The 23020-nt window shown below is 45.0% G+C and overlaps 2 protein-coding genes across 2 annotated transcripts in view; both read left to right on the top strand.

Moving 5' to 3' along the window:
- Positions 1 to 1811, top strand: part of SDAD1 (SDA1 domain containing 1) — a 33384-nt gene extending 31573 nt beyond the window's left edge. The window contains exon 22 of the mRNA XM_074992032.1: positions 1429 to 1811. Coding sequence (XP_074848133.1) covers positions 1429 to 1479 — 51 coding nt within the window. The 3' untranslated portion in view covers positions 1480 to 1811. The remainder of the gene's footprint in view (positions 1 to 1428) is intronic.
- Positions 1812 to 3623: 1812 nt separating this feature from the next.
- Positions 3624 to 22547, top strand: NAAA (N-acylethanolamine acid amidase). Its single transcript, XM_074992031.1, has 11 exons — positions 3624 to 3873; positions 5109 to 5273; positions 6307 to 6433; positions 8627 to 8717; positions 10687 to 10763; positions 13861 to 14033; positions 15689 to 15751; positions 17023 to 17089; positions 19964 to 19992; positions 20919 to 21000; positions 22191 to 22547. The coding sequence occupies exons 1-10, from the start codon at positions 3689 to 3691 to the stop codon at positions 20992 to 20994; spliced, it is 1053 nt and encodes a 350-aa protein (XP_074848132.1). The 5' UTR covers positions 3624 to 3688; the 3' UTR covers positions 20995 to 21000; positions 22191 to 22547.
- Positions 22548 to 23020: the final 473 nt, after the last annotated feature.

Here is a 23020-nt window from a genome sequence, read left to right as displayed (position 1 = left end):
AAGTATAATAGTGCAATCTCTTTATTGTGAGTGCAACTTACAAATGTCAGTTCTTAAAAATGTGCTCAAAACCAAAACAATGTAAAACCTTTTAGAGATTAGAAGTCAAAAGGGCATAGGAATGGTCAGTGTATTTGTCATGAATGAACATCTGTAAAGGGTTAAACCCAACCCAGAGATAGTAGTTTGTGTTGGCCAGCAGCCAGGTGAGCCAATGGGAAGAGAGAAGGGGATTTTGAACTGAGGGAGTTACCGACAGAGGTCTTTTTGGGGCTGGGGGTGAGGGTTTAATTCTGAACCAGGCTTGGAGGATTTTAGTAAATATCCAGGCCTCAAGGAAATCTGGAAATACAGATATGTAAGTAGAAAGGAAATGTTTAGTCAGATACAATCAAGGTTATTTTTCAATTTTGGGTTTGGTGCAGGACTTCTCAGGCTGGCTGATGTACCCCCTGTACATTGTAATTTCTAAACTAAATCCTAGGGAAGTAATTCTCTTGTGTTTTTAATCTACTTTTTTTAGTTGCTCTGTAACACCTAGTAACCAATTAGGCTTTATTATGTATATCTTTTCTGTTTTGTTAATCACCTATTTTAGGGCAGTGCTTTGAGTCCTGTGTCCTAGGCAATAGTCTGCGTATAGGCATGCTTAAGACTGAAAGGTTAGCTATCGGACATTGCAGTTTTTGTTTTTCTTCTGTTTTCAAACTGTTTCCTGAGGATGGGATAAGAGCTTGGAGTTACACCATAGGGAGACATCCCAAGTGTGTCTGTCTGGGCTCTAAAGAGAGGTTTTTCTCACTTGGGCAGTGGCAGCTACCTTCCAAGGTCAGGAAATATGTGACTCTGGGAAGCTTTCAAGCAGAAGCCTATGGAGGCTAGGTATTTTTGAGGTCTCTTGTGGGCCCCCACTTTCTGCGCTCAGAGTGTCTGAGTAGGGAGCAGCTTTGACAGTCAGCCATGTAAATACTTTGTAATGCTGGCTATAACAATGCCGGGTGGAAGCTTGTTCTCACATTCAAGTGCTGTGACTTAGACTTGTCTTAGAGATTGGCTGTACGAGCAGTAGGCTGAGTGGATCTGCAGGTTCTAAAGTTTACAATCAAACAAAATCACGAGTTATGTAACCCCCCCAAAAAACCAAAACCGGATTTGTAAGTTGCATTCTCACAATAAAGAGATTGCATTATAGTACATGTAGGAGGTCAATGAAAAATATTTTGTCTACAGTACAGATGTTTGCAATAAAAATATGAAGCAAGCACTGTACATTTTGTATTGGTATAATTTGAAATCAGTATAAATGTAGCAAACATTTAAAATACTTATGTATATTGGTATTTCATTTAAATGCTTGAAAATTTGTTAACACATTTCAATATTCCACTGTTATGCAATGATTTGATTTTTATTTATTTATTATTCTAGCTGGCATTACGAGATGCACTTTTGAAAAAAAGAAGAAAGCTGGTGAAATAAATGTTAAAAAAAACAAAGAAGTGGACCTCTATAGCCTTATTGTGGATACAGTAATCACCTTGGAAACAGTTTTTATGTTGGAAAGTAAAGAATCACCGTACTGAAGAATTGAATGCCCATAGCATTTAAGTCTGTACATTTAATGATGATGGAGTGTAACTCTGCAGCATCAAATGAATCTCATTTGTAAGTGTTGGAGTCAAGAGGCTATAATATGCCAGAAGATCTTGAATTCTAGAAGCACCCTAGGATGGGAGGCAGCTACGTTTTCCTGAAAGTAACTTGTTTTGAATTAATTGGTTATGACCCTGTAAATACATTAACTAAACAAGTCTGAAGTTCATTGTTAAATGTTTTCCTGAATCTTTCAGGTCATAAGTAATTGGACAGAAAACGTAAGTCTGAGATCAATCCATGTACAATAACTTTTACATAAATTAAAAAGCTTGTGCCTTTCACAAGCATGTAACTTTTTAAAGAACTTGTACCCTAAGTTAGAGTAAACTCTTTGATATGCGGCATCTGTGGGACTGGGAGGTTGCTGAACAATCAAATATCCTAGATGATAGAGAGTTCAGTACTCACACTGGCTAGGAGTGCAGACGGCCCTGCTGGCTGCAGTCACGTGCAGCAGGGATGGATGCAGGTTGGTGCTGAGTGGGCTTCCCATGGGGTGGGGCATTGCTCCGTTGTGGACACAAACCCCAGCTCCCTGTACTTTTCTTCTTGGCTCTGTGCTGGGTTGTAGAAAACAGCCCCCTCCCCAACTCAGAGTGGAGTAGCTCTGGTTGGTGTGGGTTACTCAAATACCGGTTCAACAACAGTTTACCGTATATCACATTTGAATGGTTAAACTTCATTTCCTGCATTTAAAAATCGGAGGTAGTTAATCTCTCAGTCCTCAGGGATCCCAGTTAGGCTCTTCTGCGCTCAAAACCAGAAACTGTTAGGGGAAGAATGGGATATGCATGATTCTGCTCTAAAAGAGTGAGCCTCTCATGAAACAGACATCAGAGGTGCTGACATTTACCCATACTGAGTCAACTGCAGAAGGAGGTCTAAATCTGCTGGAAGATGAGATGACGTGCATGTTTATACCACTCCCCTGCTGACAGCATCGGACTTAATTTTTTTAAATTTATTCCAGTGAGCCCTCCATTGAAGAGTCTACCCTAAAAGCCCTAAAATGATAACGTCTGTACAATTCACCTACCCTTTTCAAGAGTTGGTGAAAGTCTGAATCCAGAGTTGTAGCAATGGGGACCGTTACCTTGGGTCAATTTGTGTATGCCGGCAGTGCTGATAGAACCAGGACCTGCTGCTTTGAAGTGATTTTCACCTCTAGGGAGGGTTTACCATTTGATTTTAAAAAGTTCCAGTGTCCCCCCCCTGTATAGGGAGAGGTGTAAATACAGGTTTTGGGACCTGAGCTGCCCGTGCCCATAGATTTTGCTGCACTAGGGAAGTCAATCTCCTAGCTGGCCTTCCTCCCAGGCTCCCTTTTTTATTTTATAATTGGAGACACACATCTCCAAGAACTGGAAGGGACTGTGGGAGGTCATCTAGTCCAGTCCCCTGCCCTGTTGGCAGGACCAAGCACCATCCCTGACATTTATTTGCTGTAATCCCTAAGTGGCCCCCTCAATGGTTGAGCTCACAACCTTGGGTGTAGAAGGTTAATGCTCAAAGCACTGAAATATCCCTCCTGCTGGCCTCTTCCTGCCCTGGGATCCTGCTTCCCCGGCTCAGGTGCGGTTCTCCACCACTCTCCTGTCCTGCCGGAGCTGGCACCAATGAGCCGCAGCTGGGGCGGGACCTGCACGTCTTGCTGGATACTACCGACCCCTGTGTCCCACCCCTAACGCGCAGCGCTCCGGGCTCTCTCCTCCAGCCCTGGCCGTGGCCATACCCGTGTCCTGGATTTTGGAGGTTCACACGGTACATCCCAGGTGCGTTCACCTCGCACGGCGGCCCGGCCCCCGGGGGTTTTCCCCCGGAAAGACGCTGCTAGCGGGGACGGAGGGGTACGGAAGTTGGCCGCCAGTAGTGCTCGGGAGCGAGGTCCGAGCTGGCACCGGCCCAGCGGCTCGAGAGGCAGAGCCTGGCCGTGCTGGGAGCGGGGCGGAGCCGGCGCCGGGCCGAGGCGAAGCTCCGCCTGAAGGCGAGGGAGGCGGCGCCCTGCCCCCGGGCGGCTCCTGGCAGTGGGGCCATGGGGCAGCGGCCGGCGCGCTGGGGCTGCGCGTCGCTGCTGCTGCTGCTGCTGTGGGGGGCGGCCGCGGTCGCTCAGCCGCTGTGCAACGTGAGCCTGGAGAGCGCCCCGGAGCTGCGCTGGCTGCCCGCGCTGCGCCACTTCGACCCCGCCTTCCTGCGGTCCGCTATGACCCGGCTCATCGCGTGAGTGCGGCGGGGGGGCGGCGCGCCGCGGGGCCCATCACCGTGGCCTCGGCCTGGGGGGTGCTGCCCGCCCGGCTCTGCAGCGTAGGGTCCCGCAGCTCTGGCCCGCCACCTGCGGCGCCGCGGGCGCGTTGCACTCCCAGCGGCCGGCCGGGGGCGTGGCTACTCGAGCGGGGGCCCCTGGGCGGGGGGGACGGGCCAATAGGCGCCCCCCCGGGACTCAGGACGGGCAGCGAGCTGGCCCAGGGTGAGGCTGTACCTCCAGGGGGTGCTGGGGGGGGGGCTTTTGCTGGCATCAAGCCCCAGTGCTCAGGCTTTGTGTGAGCAGTGCCCCCCCCCCCCCCAAGAAGTAGCGGTGTGGAGCCCCCAGCAGCCAGGGGCTGCTGGGCACCACTGACATTTATAAGATCAGGCACGAGGAACTCAGAGGCAACGTTCCCGCTATTTTTCTTCCATCCATGGGTGGGATAAATGCGTAAATATGTCCTGTAGTGACAGAGAGGTCGGGGTGTTAGTCTGTGTTCTATCAAAACAAACCAGCAGTCATGTAGCACTTTAAAGACTAACAAAATAACGAGCTTTCGTGGGACAGACCCACTTCTTCAGATCATAGCCAGACCAGAACAGACTCCATATATAAAGCACAGAGGTCCAAAAATTGTTATAAAGGTGTGTGGATGCGCACCACCAATATTAACCCAGGCTGCTGGCTGTGGGCACTCTTAATCAGCTGGGCAGCAGCTGAATCTCCCAGGTGGCTGCGCAAGGGCTCAGCTTACACGGAACAGAGATAACAGGAGAGGACAAAGTGTATCACATGCTGGGGGTACTTTGGCACCTGGGTATCTTTATTTACGTGAACATGAGACACCCTGTGGCAACATGTAGACTAACAGATAGAGCATAAGCTTTCGTGTGCAAAGACCCACTTTGTCAGATACATGCTGCTTTCATTACTTACCTGAATGCTAAGTGGTGGGATTGCTCAGTTGGATAACTGTCTTTGAGACCCAGGGCTCCCATCATGAGCAGCCCTGCAGAACAGAGGCTGCCAATTTAAGAATGAGTAATGCAAAGCTATTTCCTCTTTTGCATTACATAGTTGGCCAGTGAAACCAATAACTTGTTAACTTGTGAGCTGTAGGTCATGTGCATATCACTCAGACTGCTCCACGTGCCCTCCCCCCCCCATCTGCAAAGCAAAGGTGCGCTGATGTTTTGGGTTTGCCTTTCAGTAAAACCGTACCGAAATGGGTCCATGCCGTCATTCGCCCCATAGCAGCAGAGCTGGAGTATTTTATCCCTCAGCCCTTTGCAGGCGAAATCCTGGGAATCTGCCAGATGCTGGGGATAGGCATTGGCGATGGAATTCTCATCAATTTGGCCTATGAATCTGCTGTGTAAGTATCTCATCTAGCCGGGTAATAAACTCGGACTGCTCCCATTTTCAGGCAGTGGAGGAATGTCTCAGTGTGGAAATGGCTATAATTATCATGGATTGAAGATAGCGAGTGTGTGATCTGATATACGAGGTGGAATCAGACTGAAAGTTAAGAATGGCAGTAAGTTCAGCAATATTAATGGTTTAATGGGGGGCGGCGGGGAGAGAGATGACCTTTTAATATATCTGCTACTAGAAGATTTACCCAGCGTTTCTCAGGTCCTTAACTCAATTAATTTTTGGTTTTTGGAAAATGAAAGGAATATGTCCGTGCTTCATTTGAATCATTGCTGTGGGGTGGGGCTGGGTTGGAGGGGTTCAGTAGACAGGCTGCCCTGGGGAGAGAGGACTACCCCCGCCCTCTCTCACTACAGCAGTGTGGGGCCACGTGAGAAGTTCCTCTCTATGGCTGCTGCAGCTCTAGCTGGCCCATCCAGGAGAGGGGTGCATGTTCCCCAGCTAGGGCAGGGCCAACTTCGTCTGCCCCCCTGTGCTCCCTAGCCAGAGTGAGGAATACAGCAAACTGTGTGCACTTTCTCCCTTGCTCACCGATGAAGGGAAAGAGCCAGCAATGTTCCCTTACAAACTGGGATGGGGGGGCATCACCCCTCTCCCCACCCCTCCCTAACGAGTGCCTGGGAGGTGAGAGTGAAAATAATAGTGTGGCAATGTATATGGAATAGAAATTATAGATAATTAAAGAATGCATTGTAATTCAGACACTGTAAGGGGCAGTGAGAAGCCTGCAAACAGGGCTTTTACTCTCATATACGCACGTTTACGTTGCGAACCTTGTGGTCTCAGGTTTTTTTTTTTAAACTGTAGCAATTTAACGTGTCTATGCAGTACCGTAAGTGTTAATGATACTTTGCAAAGAAAATAAAATATTCAGTCACTACCCCAAGACATTTATTGGAATAGATTCAGTATTGGAAAAAAAGTGGGTGGTTGTGGTGTTTTTTAAATAGTGCCTTCTGTTTCTCTTTTTCCAGGTTCTGTACGAGTATTATTGCTCAAGATTCCAAGGGAAACATTTACCATGGTCGGAACCTGGATTATGTTTTTGGAGATATTTTACGCAAGATTACAATTGATGTGCAGTTTATGAAAAATGGGCAGGTAGGATCTGTTTGGAAAGGATGGATGCTGTCCTCTGAGTCTGAGATCTTTAAGCAGCTGCATTTAGTGGATTAAATAACAAATCTGCAGAGAAGTGCAAGAAAAAGAAAAAATATGCTATTTGCTATTTAAGGGGATTCTCCATGTGTCCAGGTTTCTATAAGAGCTTGTGTATAATTATAGAATTGGACACCTCAGCCTCTCTCTAGGGCTATGGTGTAACTGCATTTGAGTTATTCAGTTTTGGGCACCGGTGTATCTGAGAGAAATTGAAAAGCAGGATGGAAGTCATGCTAAAATTGACCTAGTAGTATGGAGTTATACCTGTCTCATAGAGTTGGAAGGGAAGGGCATTGAGTCAGATCCCCTGCACTCGCAGCAGGGCCTATCGCGATCCCTGCTGATTTTTTATTTTAATCTATTTGCCCCAGATCCATAAATGGCCTCCTCAAGGAGTGAGCTCACAACCCTGGGTTTAGCGGGCTAGTGCTCAAACCACTGAGTTATCCCTCCCCCCTTACGTGGGGGAAGCCAGGTGAGACCTACTTGTAAGGAAAGATTGAAAGAGCAAACTATGTCCTGGCTAGGGAAGGGACAGCACAATTTTATATCTATTCAAATGGTGAAACCTCCAAGAATGGAGGGGAGTTATTCAGGGAGGTCCAGGAGGGCATAACAGGGGTTTGATGGAAGGAAATTAAGAAAAGGGGAACTCGGACTGAGCTTAAGAAAAATCTTCTCAATAGTGTGGTGGCTAAGCACCCCTGCAGCTGTGCGGCCATGTGGCCTCCCATTAAACCCCATGCAGGTGCTCAGGGCTGCAGTAGGGAGAGATCACTCTCTCCAGGCCCAGAAGCCGCCTGGTTTGGTAGAAGGGTTCCCTTCCTTGCTAGCCCCAGTGTGGAGCCACCCAGGTAAGCCCAAGCCACGACACCTGTCCTACCTTGAGTCGCCTGAGCACCTTCCTGCACCCCAAAGTGCCAGAGCCTGTACCCCCTACAGTCCAAACCCCTTATCTCCAGTCCCACCCCACAGCCTCCACCTCCAACCACAGCCCTTGCACCCCAACCTTGAGTCCCTCAACCCCAGCCCTTCCCTTCAGCCAACACCCTCAGCCAGAAACCACATGCTGCTTTACCCCAGGCCTCTTGCCCCACCGCGAGCCTCTGCCCACACTCAGAACCCTTTGGCCCCACTCCTGCAACATGAAATGTGTTGTGTGCACCAATATGAAGGTGATGATCATCTCTCTGTTGCACATCACCTCCATCTTGGTGCACGTAAGACAATGGATTCTGCTCAGGGGTGGGAAAAATTAGAGGTAATGCTGTTAGATGTATTCAGCTGAAGAAGTGTCCCAAAGGAACCAAACATGGAACACATTTAAAACAATGGAGTTCAGTTTTGGTGAGGAGAGGGATTAGGGAGGCTAAAAGGTCATTTTTGTCTCTGATACTTCCCTTTCTGCACTCTTTTCTCTATTAGGAATCTTATTGCATGGCTGTTAGTCTGACAACTTCTGCAAACATTGCATGTACTGACCTATGTTGTTTTTTTAATACTTTAAATCCCAGAAATGATTTTGCAAATCCCAGATTTGCTGTTGCATTTCCCTCCTATCTGTCTGTCTGAGAAATCGAGGATTCTGTCTCTGTCAGAAGCTAACTTGAGCAGCATTTTGATAGCAGTTGGGTTACCCTGGCCCGGTCTAAATAAAGGGATAAAGTCGAATTTAGATATGCAGTTCTCATAGCTGGATTTGTGTAGCTGGATCAACGTATCAAAAATTGATTTTCACTGTCATTCCCACAGTTGAAGGTCAATGGGAAAAATTCTCCTGCCAACTTCCCTTACACCTTGCAACTGCCAGGAGTACCAGGTCAATGGTGCTGCCAAGACAATTTAATTTAACGCAGCCCCACTAAGCATGCTAAATCAAACCCTGGAAGATTGATCTTCCCCTATGTGCAGATGTACCCCCTTATCAAATGAAATGCAATGGAATTTAATCTTCAGTGTTTTTAATTGTGTAATATTGCAGCGTTAGCTTTTGCAAATGGCATATGTTGGAATCATGTTATTTATTTACTGGAAATCCACACATAAAATGTAGGGTGCTGTTTTGGGACATTATTTGTATAAAGAACCTGTCTGTCCCATTCCTGTAGAATGCTGTATGTCTTCTGATTTCAGGTGGCATACAAGGGAACCACGTTTTTTGGCTATGTAGGCTTATGGACAGGACAGAGTCCACGCAAGTTCACAGTCTCCGGTGATGAACGAGGTAAGTCAAGCTCACGTTCTGGGGTTGTGTGAACTATAGCACTGTCATAACAAAACATTTCAATGGTTTAACTCCTTAGTCCTGAATTTTGTAGCTGAACATCATTCAGAGGCACTTTCATCTAAGGGGGATTGGAGCTATCACCTTATGCCTGTCATCTCTTATGCTGAATGGGACTAATTACCATTCAGCTGCTTTTATCTCTGCCCAACTCTTCTGCCAGAGCCTTCCTCTGGCTGGCACTGAGAAGAGGAAGAGTACAACTTTCTGGCCTTCTGCATGTAGAAGCACCTCGGGCTGCTGCATAAGGGATGGATGTCTGGATGTTTACACAACAGCATTTGAACTTTGAGCAGCAGGAAATGGGGGACAATTCTACAGAAGCAGCACATGGAGAATTTGGGGCCATTTTGAAGGGGCACCACTGAGACAGAGACTCCCTTGTGCAAGGAGTCAAAAGCCTGGCTCCCTGGGACTGCTCCATTATGGCAGGCCCAGGCATAGAGGGCAACATGGTGGAGAAGAGAGGCAATGGGGGCTCCAGTCGCAGGAGTGGTTGGAGAGACAGGAGGAGCCATTAACGTATGAGGGAAATATAGCAGTGGGGACCCATTTGAGAGGTCACTGGAGAAATACGAGACAATTGGTTGCAATGGAAAGGTGTGTGGGAGCAGTAAAGGTGGAGTGGGTAGCAGCCCTACTGAAGGGTTGTTCTCTCTCTCGCTTGGGTTGGAGGATTGAGAGGCACATATTGAATGACCAGATCTTGGGTCCTGGTTTTTCAAGAAGCAACCTGATTTTTCTTTTTAGTTGGAGTGGAGGAGGCAAAGGGAGAATTGAGCATTTTAGGTTTTAGAAATGGGTCTGGCCCCCAGAGTAGAGAGGTGTTTTTATTAGGGTCACATTAGAGTATCCTTGTCTGCCAAGATCTGGACTGAGGAGGTTATCTTGCTCCAACAACAGCCTCTAGGGAGCTTCTGTTACTCGCGTGCAGAATAACTACTGCTGAACTGTTGAGATAAAATTGAGGGACGAGGTTGTGAGATGGGTGGAACTGATGGCTTCGTGAGCCCGAAGGTGACTGAAGTGACAGGTCTCCGCTGTGTTTCTGGCCCATGGATGATTTTAAACATGAAAGTCCATTTCTGTTCTGCTCAGTCCCTTTAGTTTTCTTCAGCCAAACAGTCATCACTATTTTTTAAGCTGTGCTCCAGATTTCTGTCCAGCAGTCTTTTCTTTGCAGATGTAAAATGCAATAAATTATACGGAGGAGAATATAAATGTAGCGAGCATTTCCCCAGAAGCTGTTTGCCGTACGTTTAGATGAGATTGGCTGAATTGTGACCCTGTCTGCAATGTGTCACAAGACTGCTCTGTGTTGCATGAACCTCGGCTTTGCTCTTGCCCAGTAATCAGCTATGAAGAGGTAACATTTACAGATGGAAAAGTCAGTAACAGAAAAGGAACTTGGGGAGTTTCTAATTGAAATTGCTAAATTGTTCCTCACCGGTATTGAATACTTCCTGTGAAGTGATAAGCACCTCTTGTTTTCCTTCAAAGTTGCAGGGCAGGCCCCAAGTTTCTCCAAGATACTGAGTCTCTTGCAGTGATTTTACTTTGGGTTTTTTGGTGCAAGTAAATTAGAGAAAAGACCAGTTGTCCCAAACGTTGTTGTACTATTGGTCCCTGTCGCAGAGGCTCTCGTATTGTAACAACTTTTGCTACCACTGATGCTGAAATTGCTAGTCAGTGGCTCACACTTGGCTTCCCAATAGCGGCATGGATAGCGAATTGATTGTGCTGGACTTTGGTGGTGAGGGAGAGGATTATAGAGATGTCAAGTAGCCCTTGAGAGGAGAGGTGAAGGGCGGGGAGCTGGGAAAAGAAGATGAAGATACACCATGTATTGGTAGGTTCGCAGCAGGAACCTCCTGTGTGCATAATGGTACTCTCCCTTCCTTTTTTGCAGATCATGGAAGTTGGTGGGAGAATGCGATAGCTGCTTTCCTGAACCGAAACTTCCCAGTCAGCTGGCTAGTCAGGGACGTATGTATTCAGTGTTTCATCTTCTTTATCTTAGTCAAGTACCACAAGCTGTTTGAAGTTGCAAACGAGAATAATTATTTTTTCTTTCTGTGTTCTGTTTGCATTGACAGTTACATAGATACACTGCCAGGTATGTGACCTGTATAGGAGAGTTTTGTCTTGGCTGAAAGTGTTTGTCCTGTAACTGTCCTAGGCCTGGAGATAGAGGCCTTCCTGGTGTTGCAAGAGCTTCTTGCCAAGTAGCTTGGATTTGTCTTTCAATAACATTTAGGTTTCTGTGAAAAGACTCCCAGCCTATATGATAAGAAGTATTTTAAAGGACCAGATGGATACAGAGTAGTGTTGTAAACAGCTGCACTAGCAGCTAAACATACAGGTGGTATGGGAGAGGGTAGGTGTTTTACACTATTGTCAATTATAGATGCAGATGTAGGCTATTACTTCAACAAGGATTCAGTTTCAGTTTCATAGGTAAGTTACGCAGGCAGACTTGTTTCAGAGAGGTAGCCAAGTTAATCTGTATCTTCAAAAACAACAAGAAGCCCTGTGGCACCTTACAGACTAACAGATAATTTGGAGCATAAGCTTCTGTGGGCAAAGACCCGTTTCGTCAGATGCAAGAGGAAGTCTCAGTCAAGGGGAGGGCCAGAGATGACAAGGTCTGTTCAGTCAGGGAGGATGTGGCCCATTATCAGTAGCTAATGTGGAGGTGTGAACATCATGAGTGGAGAAACTACTTTTGTAATGGGCCAGCCACTCCCAGTCTCTATTCATTCCTTGGTTGATGGTGTCAAATTTGCAAATGAATTGCAGCTCTGACGTTTCTCTTTGGAGTTTATTTTTGAAGGGTGTTTTATTGTAGGAGTGCTACTTTTAAATCTGTTCCTGAGTGCCCGGGGAGATTGAAGTGTTCTCCTGCAGATTTTTGTATGTTACTGTTCTTGATGTTTGATTTATGTCCATTCATTGTTTTACATAGAGACTGTCCAGTTTGGCCAGTGTAAATTGTAGGCACATGATGGCATATATTATATGAGTAGACCTGCAGGTGAAAGAGCCCCTGATGGTGTGGTTGACGGTAGGTCCTGTGATGATATCGCTGGTGTAGGTATGTGAGCAGAGCTGGCAGCGAGGTTTGTTGCAGGTATTGGTTCCAGGTCTAGAGTTACTGGGGTGTGGTCTGTGGTTGCTGGTGAGAATTTGTTTCAGGTTGGCAAGCTGTCTGTAAGAAAGAACAGGCCTGGCTCACAAGGTCTGTGAGAGTGAAGAATTTTTGTCCAGGATGGGCTGTAGATCACTGATGATCTTTCCTATCCGGCATTCTATCATCTGGAACTCTCAAATAACCGGAATTTTAACCATAAGTAAATTTTTACAGGGAAAGTAAATACAAATAAATACAGCAAACATGATACAAGTTTACAGTGTACAGTGCTACTGGTGTTGGTTAATAAAGTACTATGCCTACATTTGTGTGTTAATATCCAGGGTTGGCAACCAAAATAACAAGAAGAGCCATTTTTTTTCGATTTTTGGTAAAAAACCCAATAATTCAAGAGCCTCAATGCAAGTGAATACAAGACAGTCCTTAATAAATAACATCAAACCATACTTTTTGTAACCTCTGTTTTAAGAACAGCACACACACAATGACTTGTAATGTGATACATGTTTACAGCAAGACGTTCACAAACTTTTTACATATTCTATTTCCTCACACGTTACACGTGTGTTTGTATCACTGTCTTCCTGACTTTCGGTCCCAAACCCACTTTAATTATGCCAGTTTTATTTCCCATATAATTTCAGTTTTCTTTCTTAAAATGCGTGTTACCCTTCACAGCAGGAAATGCCGCAATCTTCCATTTCCTTTTCAAAATCAAGACTTTATTACCAACACAATCAAAATGCAGATACCGGATCATGTCCTACAGTGCACTGCAACATTATTCAACATTTCAAGATCACATATCTTTTGCTATTTAGATATGGGTAGTTAATTTTCATTGTTGGGCGTTTTGAAATTCACCGTTCATTGAAAATAACCAGGAGGGCTGTTTTTTTAGGTTTTTTTTTTTTTAGGTTTTTTTTTTTTAACTTTGCAATTATAGCATTGGGAGCCACAAAAAAAGTCCTTAAAGAGCTGCATGTTGCAGATCCCTGTTAATATCTAATCTTGTTTTTCTTAAGTGGTATCCTTTGCTCGGTATACCTCTCCAGTATCCAGAATATTTGCATATCTGGCTGCTGGATATGAAAGAGTTTACTGTGTGTGTTTGTTTTTAATTCCTGCACTGTGTTAATTAGTTAGGGTAAGTTTTTAAGGATGTATTTCCTACAGCCATAATATTGCAAACACTTTGTCATGTGCATAGTTTAACGCATATGAGTGACTCCATTGGTGTCGATGGCGATAACCACGTATGTGAAGTTACATGCACAATTTTGTAGGTGCAAGGCCTAAATAACTCATTTGCATTTCGGTCTCCTCACCGCCACCAAAATCCACATAAGCCAAACTTACAGCAAGGGCTGGAGAAGCCTCTTTCCCTTTCATCCTCTATTTTAGGGCTCAGCCCTGTAAAGGCCTTCAGTGGAAACTGACAACATACTCAGGTCCACCTTCGCTATCCTGTGCATACGCTGGAATGGTCAAAGGCATCTAAGGGAGTTAATTGTCCCACGAATGTCACCTGGGAGCAGGAGCATAACTTCCACAGGCTCCTTTGAAAATCTCAGCCTTTGGTTTTGGTTTTGTTTCCTCCTTCCTAATGGGCCTGATGACTTTCAAGGAACGAATCCCGGCATTAAGAGCTCATCTGTGTCAGGATGAGATTTACAGTTTGACTTTCTATGTGCTCCCAGTCCTGGAAACATTTAGATGTGCTCAAGTACATTGCTTAGTCCTCTTGTCATCAGTGGCTCTACTCAGCTGCTTAAAGCTCACACGTGGATTGCAACATCCAGGCCTAACTGAGAAACCATTCTCTTACTTGACAAAGAGACCAGAGAGCCCTCCCTGTTCTGACCCGCCCTGGTGCATTGCCTCAGCATTGCTGTGCAGTATTGATTCCTAGTGGTTTTGTTTTTGCCTTAGACCCTGGAAAAGGCTGCAGATTTTCAAGCTGCTGTCTTGAAGCTGGCCGAGACCCCAATCATTGCTGACGTTTACTACATCGTAGGAGGGACGTCGCCCAAAGAGGGCGTGGTCATCACGAGGAATAGGAGGGGGCCGGCAGACATCTGGCCTCTTGAGCCCACAGCTGGAGCGTGAGTGGTCGCAAATGTTATTTTGTTTCACCTTTCTGAGCAGCTGGAAGGAAGAGCGTTCGGTAGGCTTGAGACCCGGTGGGAGGGTAGCAGCTTGTGTGCCTGCATGTCGACTGTGGCTGAGCCAGAAGATGCCTCCAAGTGGAGCACCATCCGGCCCTTGTCAGCCAAAGCAGGGGCAGCCCTCTGAGAAACAGGGGGAGGAAAAGGGATGTGTGTTTTTGATATTTTTTTAAACTGTGTACAACAACAAAATGGAGATGATATAATCCTGTGTCAAGGATTCTTTGTACAATGAGTGACTCTCTCCTGGGCAGCTGCCCAAGCATATGCCACTCAGCTGATTAGCAGAGCACCCACAGCTGGCACCATGTGTTTTTACTGGTGGTGCATGGCTGCGCATGCCTTTGCGGGTTTAAAACAAATAAGCAGGTTTAAAACAAAGAAAAGGAAGTTCTTCACACAGTGTACAGACAACCTGTGGAACTCCTTGCCAGAGGAGGCCATGAAGGCCAGGACTATAACAAGGTGTGAGAAGGAGCTGGATAAGTTCCTGGAGGTTAGGTCTGGTAAAGGCTGTTAGCCAGGATGAGTAAGGAATGGTGTCCCTAGCCTCTGTTTGTCAGAAGCTGGAGACAGATGACAGGAGAGAGATCGTTCAACTGTCACCTGTTCATTCCACTCCCTCTGGGGCACCTAGTATTGGCCACTCTGGGCAGACAGGATACTGGGTTGGAAGGACCTTTGGTCTGACCCAGTATGACCATTCTTATGTACAGTGCACATAACAAACTTTTTATTCCACATGCAGGTGGAAAGAATTCCAGGGAACATTGCCTGTGATCAGTACAATTCAGTTACAGATATGATTGCTATCCAATTATTAAGCCACTTCCCTTGATGATAACATGTTAGTTTGTGTCTAGGTAGGAAATTCAGGGTTGTCATTAAGGTGTTTGTGTGACTGATTTTCAGCTCAGTTGTTGGTAACAAGATGTTTTTCTGACTGTTAGCCTTGCACATTCCCTCTGGGATTGGACAGCGAAGCTGGATTAAACTGTATCCATGAGCCATTTGAGGCTCCATTAGTTTAGCGTGGGGCAGATCAGGTAAATAAGTTGTCACTGTAACTAGAATTTAATAGACCTTTCAGCTCATACACAAGAGGAATCCACCTGATTGGCTGTTAGCAATGATGGCTCTGCGGGGCTAATGGAAGTACAAAGCATTTTTTTAAGTCTTTTTTTCACTACTGTAAAATAAACATTCCCAAAACCTTCAAGTTCTTAATATACACTGCGAGCAGAGTCAATGAATGGGAACGATCTCTTGTTGCATTGTTTCTTCTCAGATCAGACTCCGGTTTTCTGACGCTGCTTCCCTTGTAGTCAGTGGTGGTTTTGCCATTGACTGTAATGAGACTTGGACTCAGCTGAACTTTCTTTTTAACCTCCTTGACCGCTTGGGTATGGGAACAGCCAGTACAGCTGGAAGCTTGTCTTTTACTCTGCTGTTGCTGGGTGAATACACAGACTTATGGGGGGAAACTTCTTGTTCTCTTTAGTTACAGAAACTGGGACTCGTATCTATTTCTGTTAGCTACAAGCACCACTGGGTGACATGACACTTGGCTTTTGATGTGTTTTGCGGAGTAGGTGGTTCCGTGTGGAGACAAACTATGATCACTGGACAACCCCTCCTCCTTCTGACGATCGAAGGTGAGTCTGAATAGGAGTTGTGCCCTGCGATACTGTTTGTGTATTGAAAAGGCGACACTGGCTTTTGGCTGTTCCCCAGGCAGCCACTTCAGCTCCTGCAGCATCAATCTGAAGAAATTAGAACAGGTAAGGAGTGACAGTGATTCAGTCCGTTGGTTGGGTGCACGGTGGTGGGAAGCTGAGGGCTTTGTAAGAGGAGGCACAGACAAAATCATAGCAAGGGAAGCCTGGTTGGAGTTGTGGCACCTTATAGACTAACAGATATTTTGGAGCATAAGCTTTTGTGGGCAAAGACCCGCTTCATCAGATGCATGAGTCGGGGGGTGGCTTCAGAGGGGTATTTAAAGAGTGGGGTCCCAGTACAAGGGAGGGCCAGAGCTGACAAGGTCTATTCAGCAAGGTGGAAATGGCCCAGTATCAACAGTACTTATCGAAAGAAGAAAAAACAAGTCAGATCAGACAGGGGGATGTGAGCCTTTGTCAGAGTCTAATCAGGAGCTATCAACACCCAGAGCAGAGAAACTGTCTGTGAAAGCTGCAAGCCACTCCCAGTCTCTGCTTAATCCATGGTTAAGGTGCCACAAGACTTTTTGTTGTTCTCAAAGCTACAGACTAACATGGCTACCTCTCTGATACTGGTTGGAGTTGGGGTCCCAATAGAAAACAGAATTTAACCCTAATCACAGAATTCAAGCCTCACAATAACAGGTTGCTTGGAGATCTTGTTAAACACTTCAGCAAGATTTTTAGTTGATCCGACTGTTTTATGCCAGGGGATGAAGTAGGTAGGCAGATTGGCTGCAGTTCTATAGCGGTGTCCTTGAATGATAAGAATTCTCCTTCACTTGCAGGAGATTTAATAGCTCTGTATCTTTTAATGCTCATAGCTCTCATCCAGTTATAGGGGATTGGATTTGGTTCATACCATCCTTTAGAGTAACTGAGATCCAAACATTAGAGAGGTAGCTGAGTTACTCTGTATCTTCAAAAACAGCAAGAAGTCCTGTGGCACCTTATGGACTAGCAGGTATTTTGGAGCATAAGCTTCCATGGGCAAAGACCCGCTTCGTCAGACGATGAAGCAGGTCTTTGCCCACCAAACCTTATGCTCCAAAATACCTGTTAGTCCATAAGGTGCCAGGGGACTTCTTGAGATCCAAACAGATGTTTAGATGTGGAATGATTTTTAAGTAAACTTCTTATATTCGAACTGAATCATGTTGCAGGTGGCAGTTATTTTTGTTAAGTGACATTGCATTCTTTCCTTGCAGAACTGCAGCCATTAAAGCACTCAATGCCACGGGATGGGAGAAAATTAATTTTGAGACTCTCTTTAAGGTATCCATTTCAAGTTCTGTATTGCTGCATCCAGATGTTGACTTAAAATTCTGTTGTTTGAAGAGATGGTTAGAATGATTCAGGAATATATTTGGTTTTTAGCAAGTGAGCAGTGTATGGCAAGGGATATACAGCAAAGGGCTTTCACTGGAGATTTTTCTAAGACCTCTATATTCATTCGAGGGTCTTTTGTAGTCATCATCATGGTTCTTTTGAACTGTGTTCTAGGATGGAGAACTGAGTCAGGCTCAGCTTCTGATTCAGTGTGTGACCTTGGGCAAGTCACTTATACCCACATTTTCCAATGTCTATTAATTTTGGGTAACTCAGTTTTGGAGCGCCCAAGCTGAGAATCCTGGGGTTTAATTTTTAGCTTCTGCTGACATGGTGGGTGCTTGGCTTCTCGGAACATTAGGCTACAGTAGTTTCAAGTGGAGTATCCTTAATGAGTTGGGCACTTCTGAAAACTTACTGCTTACCCTCTCTCTGTCTCCCTATTCTGGACCATAACATGTGGATGGTGATGCATATTTCAAAAGGAGCATTAGTCGTTCAAGTGCTTTAAGATCCTCAGACAAAACATGATGTAAAAGTGTAAAATATTTTTGAGATTTTAAGGCTGACCTTAAAGATCTGTATTGCATTGATTTTTATGCTAGTGCCAATCACAGATCAGGGCTCAGATACACCAGGTACTGCACATACAATGAAAACAGACCCTGCACCAATGAGCTTATATGTGTTATTTCAATGTTTGTCCCAGAAATACTTGGCATACTAACTTTATTTATTTTATGTTAATATATAGAAAATAATGTAAACATATTCATGTGAGAGAGGGCAGCCTTGATTCTGGAGTGGGGTTATTAGACCATAATGAAGGTATGGTCAATTTTCAGTTACAAGCACAAGTCCCGTTGATTTCTACCCATTACATCAAATAATGGTCATGGTTTCAATTCAGGTTTTTTCTCAATGCTCCAGAAGAGACGGGAGGGGAGAAGGATTTTAAAGATTTTTTTTTTTAAATTATTAAATCATGATGGTCTTTGGCAATGAGCTGAGTTAATAAAAACCTCTTTGGTGGATGAAGACGGTGACAACACAAAACCTACAATTTCATACAAAGACGAAGAACTTTCAGGGAGGAGTGAAAATTGCAACTCCCCAGATGTTTGGCCAGTTGTGTACATTAGACAAAAGGGGTGTAAGTCCATAGAATAATATATCAATATGTTGTTTGGTCATGGGGACAGTTGGCAAAGTAAAGTATTTTGTTTTAGAGGTGGGCTCTGGACTGAAATGCTTCCATGGTGCTCAGAGCCAGGATTTTGGAAAAATTGTACCTAGCACAGCTACAGAGACCACCAGATTAACTATGTACCACCTCTGTAGGAGGACATAACATTACAACAGGCTCAGAAGATGCCAGAGCATGTTTCCATGACACAGTATTCCCAGTTCTCACTGAGGGTGTGTCTTCACTACCCGGAAGATTGACCTGGTCGGGTTCAATCTTCCAGGGTTCAGTTTCATGTGCCTAGTGGGGGACGTGTGAAATCAAACTGTCTGGGGTCAACAGTCAAACCCTGGACTCCTCAATATCATGAGGAGTAAGGGAGGTCGATGGGAGGGTTGACTTCCCTCAGTGAGGACAGCCAGGTAAGTTGATTGTAGATAAATCAATTTCAGCTATGTGATTGCTGTAGCTGGAATTGTGTATGTACAATTGATTGTAAGGTTTAGTGTAGACCCTGCCTAAGTGACATTACAGTAAACCCCCGACATATGCGGAAGTTGCGTTCCTGGGCAACCAGACGAAAGTTGAATTTCATGCAAGTCAGGGCCAGGTGAGAGAGGGGGCCCGGTCCTGGCTGCGCCTGATTCCTGGCTTCCACGGGGTTTCCAGCTGCTGCCTGGTTTCCAGTTCCCCACCTCTCCATTTCAGCCAGTTTCTTGGCTCCCACAAGCGGAGGGAATTCGGGAGTGGAGGGGATCTGGGAGCCAAGCTACAGCCTGGTTCCCAGCTTCCTGCCACTCCTGGGAGCCAGGAAACTGACCAGCACATCAGCGGTGGTCAATTTCCTGGCTCCTGCAAGCGGAGAGGAGCCAGGAGCGAGCGTGCCACCTGGTTCCCAGCTCCATGCCACTCAAGATTTCGACTCGCATTATTGCAAGTAACGTGTAAGTTGAAACCGTGTAAGTCGGGGCTGTACTATAGTCACTTCTAAAATGCTAGTGGCGTCGGGCAGAAAGACTTTCTTAGGACAAGCTGAGCAAGGGTTCATTGCAGTCATTAACTTAGGCCATTTAACATAGGGGGCCTAAACCCAAGCCTGTAGAAGTCAGCTGAAAGATTCCCCTGGGTGTGGATCAGGTCTATGACAGCATTAGTCCATGCCCACAATAGTGCAGGACTTTACAGACCCACGTGTAGTGTGGTTCCTCATTTCTGTTAGAGTGCTGTGAACGGCTGCTTTTTAAATGTGGGACATAACTGTGTTCTGATGGCTTAGACAGAAACTTGTGAGGAACAGAGATTGAATGTTTCACCAGCATTATTAAAAGATTTCTGTGGAACTACCACAGGTATAAATACTACGGGTGTTTAAAGAGAAAGGTAGAATAGAAGGAGAAGGTTGTGATCTACTACTTAAATGCAGGAAATTGATAAACTTTTGTGTATTCTCTTAGCTTTTTTGTTTTCAAATGTTCAGTCAAGTGCTCTGATTTTAAAAATAAATAGGGTAACCCTCTAATCTTGCATTATCCATCTTCAATAATTGTACTCCACTGTTTTTAAGTGGTCTTACACATTTCTTTTAACCTGATAAAACTGACGGGTTCTTTAATTTTTTTTTTTTTTTTCATCAGGTGTTGTCCGTGAAGCCAGTCTTAAACAAGTAAGTATCTTGTTTAAAAATATGGATCGGTGCCCATGGCCACACATTAGGGCAGCTGAAATTTTATACCAAGTTATGTTGTCAGAAGAGTTTCCTTTAAGTATGCAAAATAGCCCATGGTTTTCCCCAGCCATAATCAATGCACAGTGCTTTTCAGCATCCGCCCTCACTTCGCTGTCTTTCGTCATCTGTCGCTGACTGCCCAGTGAAAGAGCCTTGTCTCATAAATTGATGCCAAGTCCAGCCACGGTGCTCTTTTGCTGAGTCGTGCATCTTGTTCCTGATATACTGAATGTTCATTTTCCACATAGTCTTTGTTGCAACTCTTGCTTTTGTTGGTAAGAGGGAAATAACAGAACCTTCCTACCGTCGCTGCTGAGTATTGATTTATGCGCTACTGCTTGTCTAGCCAGAGCTGAGTTCTTACGCTTGCTCCATAATGGCTCTATATCCTTACAGAAATCTTGCATCTTCTCTTTCTCCTCATTGTCCTGCTTTTATATAAAACTCAGTATCTCCACAGCTTCTGTGGAGTGAGCAGTAAAAACTGAATCACCAATATGGTGTATGTGTGATTTCGCTATTTCTCCTAATCTAAATTCCGTCACTGTAACAAGATCAGTATTATCAATATTCTCGTGCTGTGATCACATAGGGCAGACTCACAACGTAGAACATGTTCTTTGCTGGATAAAATTCCCTTGACATCAATGTTGTTTTGCCAGTTGGCACCTGGAGAGAATTTGACCTGCCATTGTTACCAAATCCTTCTTGGTGTTTCAACACTCATCACTTATTGTTTTGATTCAGACACTTAGAATGTTACTTTCTAGTATGACTGATTCTGTTGCTTTGTTGCTGTTATCTGTATCTTCCTTGATTTGGAATGGTATTTACATCCTCACACACCCCCCGTTTCCCCTCAGTTGCACAGTTTATACCACAGTAATGAGTGCTGCAGTTCCAGACAAGTACATGACATGGATCAGAACCTTGGAGTGAACATGTGTAAGTAACATATTGATGTTGGTAGCTGTCAAGCTCTCAGTTTTTCCTGCCCTGTTGAGGTGAAGGAACTTGGTAGGTATTTATCACCTGATTACCTTAGGCTGAGATCTAGATAAGATCTCAACTCCCTGTTGAAGTTCAGTGGCCTGCTCCTCCAGTCCTGGGTTGGACCTACAATGATGCTTAACCTTAGGAGGCTTTTAATGATGCGATATAAAAATGTCCATCAGGGACTAGAGGTGCAGTCTGATAAAACACTACACGCCCTCAATGCCTTTTGGCCATAATGGGATCTGTGTGCTATCAGCACATTAAAGAACTGGGCCCTGAGCTGAGAAAAGGTTGAACTCATTTTAATTTTTAACTTCGACCCAGAACTCCCTCATTTTGGAAGGCCTGGGTCTGCTCAGAATGCCAGACAGCTCCTTGGAGTCAATTTCAGATAAATCCGCCTTTTGGGTTTATGTGTTCGTGGCTTGCAGAAAAATCAAAGGGCCTGATGAAAACCACAGACATCTTGGCATTTGTAGCTAATGTTGCAGTTACTCATTTTGGAGGCAAGAATAAAAGCCTGCTCTTGGTCTCCAGAGGGAAGCCAGGTGCCACAAACATTCCCCACTTCTGTTGGCGTGTGGTGTGATTCTCCTTCCACTGAGGTCAATGGGAGTTTGCTTTTGTCTAGAGCAGGGCCTGGCCTGTAAGCTGAATCATTTCCCTCCCTGCCTCCCTCCCTCATATTAGTTTTCCTTCATATTCTGGTTTTGCTGTTATTTGAATGAATTTGGGTTTCTCATATGTAAATTAACCTATAAAATCACTTAAAGTGGTCACATACACCTTCCCCCCCTCCCAAAAAAAAAGCATAGGAATTTACTCTAGGTGGGGCTGGTAGCTGCAGTCTAAATTAAATACACTTCTAAAAATACAAAGCAAAGGATTTATGACTGCTGCAGCTCACTCTCCTTGCTGGGGGAGAGAATTCCTTCAGCGTCAAACCATGATGGCAGTAGGAGCTTGGCTGTTGACTTCAGTTGAACACAGATCTGAACCTATGTTAGCACTGGTTGTGCTGAGGTTTTAAGATAGCAGGGTCTGTTCTCTCAGTTGGAGAATTTAAAGTGTTTGCTTTGTTTTTCTGCTCTGTGCAGGTCCATGCTCATTTCTTCCTTTCTCTCTCTTTCTCTTAACAGACAAAAGAGGGGAAAGTTGAATCTTTCCAAACCGAGCATTACTTTTAAAGTAAATGAATGCATTGCAGGATTTTTTTCACAAAACAATTCCATTAATGCTTCCAGTAACACTGACTTGCAAGACTATGATTTTGCTAATGTTCTGAAGGGAAGGTTTTACTATTTTTTTTTCAATTACATTGGCAGGCTTTTAAAAAGAGAGAGAACTGATTTTTTTTTACTCATGTTTCCAAAACACCCTGTGCACTTTAAATGAATGTATTGATGGGTTTATTAATGATAAAAAATATATTGTTGCTTGGCCAGTGTGAAAATACTGAAATAAAAATCTTCAGCAGGCCCTTTGGCTCAAGCAGGGCTGTTTCGTTGTTTTTTTGCCTGACATGAAGGGCTGTGATCCTCATCCATACTGGAGGCCTTAAGGATGGCTCCTCTCTTCAGCACCACATGAGTTAACTTAACAGAGTGCTGGCACAATCCCTGGGCAGGTTGGAATGCAGTAAGAGCTCTGCTGGCCCACTGACAGCATCAGCTTTGCAGCAGCTGCTGCAATTGCTGCTCTTGCGTGAAAGTGTGTCTGGTGAGCAGAGAGGCCAGTGTTTTAACTCCAGTCTCTGAATTGTCTCTGTGTGGAGGAGGGCCACACAGATATGAAGCACACCGGTGGCCTAGATCTCCATTGCAGGCTCCCTGCAGTGCACCTCCCATGGGACCCTGGAATCTGACTGGTTCTCCTCCGATCCAGCACTTCAGGGAGGCCTTATTTGAGCTGTGGAATGGGGGTGTATTTTCCAATTGATACCCCAGAAAAATTTTAACTGTCTTTCCTT

The sequence above is a fragment of the Carettochelys insculpta genome, chromosome 4 (assembly GCF_033958435.1).
Source record: "Carettochelys insculpta isolate YL-2023 chromosome 4, ASM3395843v1, whole genome shotgun sequence".
Taxonomy (NCBI): Eukaryota; Metazoa; Chordata; order Testudines; family Carettochelyidae; genus Carettochelys; species Carettochelys insculpta.
This window is presented reverse-complemented; position numbering and strand designations above follow the sequence as displayed.